General features: G+C 58.2%; 1 protein-coding gene across 1 annotated transcript in view; it reads right to left on the reverse strand.

Annotated features, from left to right (window-relative positions):
• LOC103584247 overlaps positions 1–3753 on the reverse strand; it is a 31523-nt gene extending 27770 nt beyond the window's left edge. The window contains exon 1 of the mRNA XM_008565322.1: positions 3625–3753. Within this exon, the coding sequence (XP_008563544.1) occupies positions 3625–3753 (129 nt within the window). The remainder of the gene's footprint in view (positions 1–3624) is intronic.
• Between the last annotated feature and the right edge of the window lie 4749 nt (positions 3754–8502).

The following is an 8502-nucleotide window of genomic DNA, read 5'->3' on the forward strand; positions in this document are numbered from 1 at the left end:
GAGGCGCAGCAGGGCTGAGGGGAGACGGGAGCCGTGACCTCATCCCTCCCAGGCAGGCAGCTGGCCAGGCGCGCCCTGCTGCAGCCCTGGTCCTGTGGTCCCCTTTGCCAGGAGGCCACCCTCCTCCCCACCCTGGCAAACTCCTACTCTTTCTTCAGGACCTTGCTCAGGCAGCCCCGTAGCAGAAGGCCTCCCCTCACCCAGCCACGGCCACAAAGGACAGACAAGGCTGAACTAGAGCTGGGAGGCCGTGAGCCAGGCTGGCCTTGGTCTCCGGAAGAGAACCTGGGAATGCTAAACACTGTGTGGAGCTGCCCAGGCCAAGGAGGCTGGGGAGAACAGGGCCTGGATCAGCCCTAGGGTGAGCTTGGACTGACAGTGTTCTGGGCCACCTGGATGGGGGTTCTGGGTCCTGGCATGCTTCCTGTAGAGTGAGGTGATGAGCCCCACCTCACATCCCACCAGATCCTGGATGAGGCCTACCTGGTGCACACAGGGCACGATCCTCCTTCACCTCACTCCCCAGACACACGCTGAGCACACACAGAGTACATGCAACACACCCCAGAGACTCAGAGATCCATGGACACCCAGACACACCCAGACAGCGACACAGACACGGAGATGCCAGGTACACAGATACACATGCGTGCACGGCCAGGGCAGGAGGCCTGGAAGAACAGAAGCTGCCCCTTCTCCTGTCCGAGCCTCCAGGGCTTCCCGTTTACGAGACACTATCTATCAAAAATATATTAACCCAGAAGCCTGTTTCCATCAGAGTCTCGGTTCTGGGGACATTTCCAGATAAGCCTTATCTCATTGCTAGTGCATTAGCCCGGCTGGTCAGGGGCCTGCCAATCACGGCTGCCCCTCCTGCCCCAGCCTGTTGCAGGGTGCCTGCTTATGACCTCATTCTGTGAGGGCAGGCAGGTGGGGAACCCCCACCCCACCCCTCGGCCAAAGCAGCGCCCTGGAGGGCACCTCTTTTCCAAGGACACACCAAAGCCATTGATCGGGGGCAGGAAAGGAGGACTCTGCAATCATCCAGAACCTGGTTTCAAATCCCAGCTCTATTTGAAGCAACTGGCTGCAGCCAGTCGGGCCCTCGTCCCTGCCCCCACCCCTGTAAAACTGGAACATTGGTCCCCATGCCACCCCATGGGTGAAGCAGCAGATCCAGCGAATTTGTGTGTGTGACAGTAGCTGCAGGGAGCTCAGCCCACTGTTGCCCTCTCCTCCATAAAACATTGTGGCCTGGGACTGCCTGAGGGCTCCATTGTTGCTCTGAGGGTGCTGGAGAGCTGGGAAAGGGGGGTGTGCATGGCCTTGTCTTGGCCCCAGCTGGAACTGGGTGCCACCACCCTGGCCAGGCTGCACCTTCAAAGGCTGCACACCCTGGCCAGACCCTACTAATGGGCACTCGGGTTTCCATCGATGCCAGGCCTCATAGATGCCTCTCCTGGGGCAGAGTGTCCTCGTCGCACACGCTGGGGGCTCCGTAGGCCTCTGGGAGTCACATGCTGGGCTGCGCCGCCCTGCAGCACAGCCATGGGCTGGCTCTTCCTCCTCTCTATGCCTCAGTTTCCTCCACCTGCTTCTTTTCCAGGGCTTTGAGGAGTGACATCTTCAGGCAAGATATGGGGAGGGGAGAGTTGGGAGTGGACATGGGAACCCTCCCAGAGGTGCTGGGAAAAATGACTGGCATGGGGCTGTGTTGGGCCTGGGGCTGCCGTACCACTTCCCGAGGTTCTCATGGCCTTCGCCTCTCTGGGATGTCTGCCAGCCACTCCCAGCTCAGTGCCCGGGTGAGTGCTCATTCCCAGGACAACCCGCCTGAGCAGCTGCTTTTCTTCTCCCCACTTTATGCATGGGGACATGAGGGGGTTAGGGGACATGCCCAAGCTCACAAAGCTAGTAGAAGGGACAGAATCTGAGGACAGTGTCTCCAAAGTCCACAGCGTCCCCTCGTATCCTTTCCCCCACTGGATGTTCCCCCAGAGCTAGCTACCACTTACCGAGGTCCCTCTATACCTGCCCCAACTTGCCACTGGAGGGGTCCATGTGACCCTCACTTGGAGAGGAACAGTGACATGCCCAAAGCCACACAGTACGTGCAGGACAGGGGTACTCTGTTCCACTTGCAGGGATGGGGGCCCAGGAGGCGGGGAGTCAGCCTCTTGCCCAGTGGTTAGGAGGACGTGGTCTGTCTAGGGGGTATTGAATGACTCCCGGCTCAGCTAGCACCTGGCAAGTCTCAGGAAGGCCCTTTTGGCTCCCCTGGGAACTGACTGGGCAGGGGGATTTCTGCCCATGTGGGCCGCCTGGCTCTGTGCTGCCCTGAGGTCCTCACCTGGAGGCCTTGCCCACTCCCGTCCTGGTCTGCTCTCCCCTGGGGCAGCCCAGCAGGCCAAGAGGGTGGCTGCTAGTCTCCTGGGCAGAGTGGCCTCAGCTAAGTGGCACTGCCTTCCTGGTAAAATGGTCTGCAGGGCCGGGTGGGGCTCAACGAGAGAGGCACAGCACCCAGCACGCAATGGGGTGAGGACTCAGCAAGAGGCACCACTGTGGTCACTGGAGGTATTCACCCAGGTGGCAGCAGTGGGGTTCCTAGGAGCAGGTGGAGATGAGCTGCAGGGCCACTCACCAGGTGCCACCACTCTCCCAGCTTCACTCCCAGACCCCAGACCAGGGGACTGGACTGTCAGGAGCAAGGAGCCACATTGGGACCCACAGCTGGGAAGTGGGGGCTGGGACCAGATCCCTGATGGGCCCTGCCTCAAGCCCAGACCCTCCCTGCCCACTGGCTCTCAACTGTGGCCCTGGACTGCTGTCCCCTGCCAAGGTCAGTGAGGGGTGGCTGGGCCAGCCGCCATCACTCACATCTTGAAGCACGAGGGCCACCTCTGCTGCTGGTGTATTTCACCAGGGCCGCCTGGCTCCTGGGCCACCTCACGCAGGGACACCGCGTCCTGCAGCACCACTCCCCTTCCTCTCTGCCTTCAGATCTGAGGCTTAGCAGCCCCAAGTCATTTGATCTCACCCTGCCCTTGTTAATATTTTTAATGCCATTTTTGCAAATTAAAGCATAATGCACCGATTACTGGGATAAAAGGGAGGCCTCTGCATCCGTCTGGAGGCCAAATAAAGGAAGGTTTGAACACCTGTTCTTCCCACAAATGTCTCCAAAAGCTCGGATTTCCCTTCATCAGCTAGTTCCACCATTTTACCCTTCCTGAGTGTCCAGGGCTTGGGGCAGCGGGGTGGTGGTCTGTGGGTGCAGGGACTGCGGATGAGCACAGCCCTGCTCCCGGGCCCAGCAGGGTGTCTGCCCGCACACTGTCACCTCCACCCTTTGGGGCGCATGTGGTCCCTACTCAACGGCAGGGGCCTAGGCACTCCTGGTGTTGGGATGAAGGAGCAACCCCTCCAGCCTGTAGACTCCCACTGCCCACTGGGCTCTGAGTTTGGCTCCTTCTCCAACCCCTACCCTTGGCAGTGATTCCGCTGATATTCCTCTTGGAACAAACCTGGTGAGGGGAGGGGCTCCCCCAGTGAAACCACAGAGAGACCAGCAGAGTAGGCTGGGGCCACGGGACATTTATTTGCGGCTGCTGAGTGCCTACCCACCTGGGCCAGGGGCTGAGAGTGGCCTGCAGATGGCCACCAGCTCTGGCTGAGGCGCTTTCCTAGCTGGGCCCGGCTGCTGTCCCAGGTGGGAAGGTGCAGGTGAGGAGCTAGAGACCCTTCAGGCCCCATCATCTGTCCCCTATCCTCGGGCTTCTCTTGGAGCTGAGCACCAAGCCCGGGGTTGGGGTGGGGGTGGGGAGTCTTCTACCTGCAAGATCACGGAAAAGACTGGGAGAGGTCGAAGCATGTCTGGTTGGGTATTTAGCACTGCAGCTGGGCTTGGGCCTGGTCACCAGGGCCTCAGGGAGACTGGACCATGCGCTTGTGGGTATCAAAGACATAACGCTTGAAAGACAGGCTGAGTGCGACGGGTGGGGAGGACTCTGCACCCTCCTCCTGCTTGGCTGCCTCCCCCCGGCCGGCCCGGCCCCGCTTCCTGAGGGCAGGTGTCAAGATCTTCTTGGACTCAGGGCTGAGGCCACCTGCAAGGCAGAGAAAAGATACTGTCACTCTGCCACACTCCAAGTGCCATGGGCTCCCTGTCTGCCAACTTGCCACCCTGGAAGAGCACACACATTAGTTCAGCTCCAAATCCCCTGACCCCCACCCCCTCCTCACCCAAGCCAGGATGCCAGTGCCACCCTAAACTCACCCCTCTCCTGCCTCCCCCCCCCTCAGCCAACCAGCCCCCAAGTCCTGGGGACCATTCTGGTCCCTCTCGGGCTGTGCTAGTCCACACTACTGGCGTATCCAGCCTGGAGCAGCCACCTCCTGCGCTCAGGCCGCCGGAGGGACTTGGCCCTGCTCTAAATGGTTCCATTGCTTCCCTGCGTTCTCATGCTGACTCCCACATCCCGACACATGGCATTTGAGGCTCCCTGGACTAGCTGTTCTTTAACGGCCCCTGGAGATCCAGTTTTCGCCCTTCTGTGTGCCTGGGTGGATGACCTCTGCAGATGGCAGTGCCAGCTCTAGTGTCCTCTGGCTTCTGTTTGGGTTCGGCCAATGGGAGCCCCAGCAGATCAGAGGGTGGGAGGAGAGAGCAGTCAGGGTGTTTATCCCCGGCTCCCTTTGGCTAGAACTCCTGTTGGGGGGGGTCCCTCTTCTTTGGCTCTGGCAGATGCGCCCCCTCCCAGGCTGGGGTGGGAGTGTCCCCACTGCTTTCCCACCACCACTTATGGGCTCCTTTAACCAGCCCACGCCTGGGTACAGACCCTCTAGTGGAAACTTATTTCCTGCTGACACCCTGACTCTCGCCTACCCCAGCTCGTCCATCCTCACCACCACTGCCTCTGTGCTCTCCCTGCAGCCTTGCGGAATCAGACTGTTGCTGGGCTCCTCACCACACTTACCAGCTTCTCATATGCTGTACCCTCTGCCTGGAACACCCTTCCCTCCTTGTCAGTGGAAGTCCCACTCACCCCTAAACACGAGGTTGCAACAGCTCTTTCTCTGGGGCTTGTCTTTTTTACTTAATTGACAAATGATGAATTGTCTATATTTATGGTGTACAACATGATGTCTTAATGTATGCATACATTGTGAAATGATTAAATCCACTCAGCAATTTTCAAGTATATCACAGTCATGTACTGCACGATGATGCCGCTTTGGTCAACAACCGACCACATCGACAACAGTGATGAGATTATGATGCTACACCATGTAGCCTAGGTGTGTAGTGGGCTACACCCTCTAGGTTTATGTAAGTGCACTCTGTGATGGTCACACTATGACAAAATTGCCTGACTCATTTCTCAGAATGTGCCCCCGTCATTAAGTGGTGCATGACTGTATATTATTATTAATTAGTGTCACCATGCCGCACAACAGATCTCCCGAACTCATTCCTCCTGTGTAACTGAAACTTGGTACCCTCTAACCGACACACCCCCGTTTTCCGCCTCAGCCCCACCCCCACTCGTAGCCACCATTCTGCTCTGTTTCTATGAGTTCGATTCTTTCAGATTCCACATATAAGTGAGATCATGCAGTATTTGTCTTTCGTTGCTCAGGGTTTATCTTCATGAGGAACCTGCCTGGTGGCAGCCTGGTGCGGCCTCTGTGTGGACCACTGACCAGGGCGAGACCACTTGGCTGGGCCGGGGCTTGAGGCTGTGAGAGTAGGTGGCCCTAGGTCCCAGACCAGTTCTATCCCTGACAGAGCACACTGGGACAAGCCACTCACCCTCTGCGAGCCCCAGGCCGCTGCTGAGGAGTCTGGGTGGGAGCAAGCCGGCAGAGCATGGCAAAGGTGGGCTGAGGGGGCACTTTTAGAATGGCACAGGGCAGGGAGCCCAGGGGTGGTAGCTCCTACACATCCAAGAGAGAGACAAGGCGGGGGGACGGCCAGCCCATGCCCTGCTTGTCAAGCGGGGGTCCTGCAGAGGGCACTGCTCGTCCCGTGCACAAAGGGGCCGCACAGCCACTGACCCCAGCAACAGTTCACAGCAGGCCCAGAGCTGATGGAAACTGGATGGAGGCGCAGCAGAGGCCCTTGCTGCCCTCCCCAGGGCGCGTCCACCACAGCACCTGCTGGCACCTGTAGGACTGGCTCCCTTCCCAAGTCTTCTCAGGGGCGAGCTTTCTCCCTGAGACCAGCCAGCCATGAAGTGAAGGCGCCAGCTTCACGCCGGTTGGAAGGCCTTTGCCTGTTGTCTCAACCAGACAGGCAGTGCTGGGTGGCAGGACTGCATGGGGTATTTCTGGCTTAGTTTATAGAAGATGTCGGCCACCCTTCATTTTACAGATGAAAAAATGGAGACCCCAAGAGGAAGTGACTTGCCCGGGGTCCCACAGGGAGTCGGGAAGAGCCAGGCTTTGACCTCGAGGCCCTTGCCCTGTGGCAGTGCCGGCAACTGCCCCGTCCAGCTCCTTGGGCGAGCTCCACCTTGAAGTGGACTCCTGACAGTGGTTCTGAGCACAGGCTGAGAGCACCTCACAGCGGCCTTGCACCTCTGCACATTAGAAAGGTGACAAGGAGGCTGGAGGAAGGGGACACCTGCAGAGTCAGCCAGGGACAGCCTACCCCACTGCACAAAGGGCCTGTTCTCCACCTGGCAGGAGGAAGTGAGACCGCTGGCCATCTAAAGCCTGGATCCCCTGGGAAGACCAGAGACATGCAGCTGATGTTAATGTGCACCTGCCAGAGAGACTATGTGACATGGTGGGCACGAGGGACTTGTACCCAGGGGAAGGGGCCCTCCTGTGGCCAGCACACCTTACATGGAGGCCGAGTGGTGTCTGATCCATGGGATCCACACTGTTTGTCTGCCCTCCTCTTGGGATGGGGTGAGGGGAGGGCCCTGGCCAGCCCCCTCAAACAAGCGCCAGGTCCACAGGTATCTGAATCTCTGAATCAGAGTCCCAGTCTTCCTTCTGCAAACAGAGAAGGTGGCTGGCACCAGACCCTGACAAATGGCATGGGTGGCCCGTCTCCCTCTGGTGCCAGGAGGTCTGATGGCTGAAGAGAAGTGGGGCTTCCTGGCGTCTGTGCCGGGCTAGGGAGACGGGTGTGGCCCAATCGGCAGTCCATCTCACCCGCGATGGCTCTCGTTACACACAATGCATACCTCATGATGCCCAGGGCAGGCAGAGCCGGAAAATCTATCTGGTACTGGTGAAGATGTGGCCATTTAATTGCTCTTCTGAGACAGTCAGGCTCGTTTACCTCTGCTCCATTACGGGGTGTTCTGGAAACAATGCCAGAAAGCCTGACCGATGGGAGACACATCCCTTGGGCTGCCGGGCTGTTTGTATTTGTTGCAAATGTCACCAGCAGCTACTTCGTTTCCTCGATGGCCTTTTTTTTTTTTTCTTAGCCAAGAGTCAAACAGAGGGAAGTGAAGAGAACTCAGGGTGTCAGTGGTTGGAGCTGCAGCCCACCCAGCCAGGCTCTGTGGGACACAGGTCATGCCATGAACTTCTCCTGCTCTGTTCCTGGGTGTTTCACTTGAAAACATTCAGGGAACACTCCAGGACCAGAAGACAAATGGTGTGAACACACAGACAGGCCTGGCTCCCAGGAGTTACTGGTCTAGCAGGGGCAGACAGTCAACAAGTCATCAAGACAGCCCACACAGCATAAGGGACTCAAGGAATGGCACTGCTGCATCGCCGGGTGGGGGAGGAAGCTGCTCCCAACAGCAGGCTTCTCAGAGGAAGAATGCTGGGCCCAGGGCCAGATGACAGGGACCAGCCATGGAGATCGCTGGCAACGATCTGCAGGCAAAAGGAACTTGAGCGCCACGTCCCGGGTGGGTGAGAAGGAGCACGATGCTTGAGGGGACGTGTGTGGCAGCAGGCAGGTGGGTGCACGAGCTGGGCTTTGGGTGACTGCAGCTCACCACGCCCTGTGTGTCAGGCTCTGTGGGAGCTGGCCACTAACTTGGGGTCAGAGTGGGCAGGAGAGGTGGCTGCTGAGCTAAATGCCCACTGTCCATCTGCCCTGTGTCCACTCCTGTAGGCCCTGGGACTCAAGGCAGATAGGACGGTGCCTGCATAACCTCACAACACAGTGTTGAAGAAATGGGGGCACAGAAGAGCAAGGAGCTTGCCCAAAGCCACACGGCCATCCATTGGCAGAGTGGGAGTTACTGGTTCCAAAGTATCTGATTCCAAAGTCTGTTGCTTAACCACCAAGTGAGCTGCATGTCTGTCATAGTTACAAAGGGTCTCTGAGGCCAGGGAAGACAGTCAAGACTGATCTAGCACCCATTTGCTGTAGGAAATGGGATTAAAAATGATACTGGAGAAGAGTTTAAAGTTGCACAAAGCAAGACTTATGCTATAAGGCTGATTCAAAAAATGCAGCGCTTGGGCCGGCCTGGTGGCGCACTGGAGAGTGTGCCGCTTGGGAGCGCGGCGGCACTCCCGCCG

This window comes from Galeopterus variegatus, unplaced genomic scaffold, assembly GCF_000696425.1.
Source record: "Galeopterus variegatus unplaced genomic scaffold, G_variegatus-3.0.2 Scaffold196, whole genome shotgun sequence".
Classification (NCBI taxonomy): domain Eukaryota; kingdom Metazoa; phylum Chordata; class Mammalia; order Dermoptera; family Cynocephalidae; genus Galeopterus; species Galeopterus variegatus.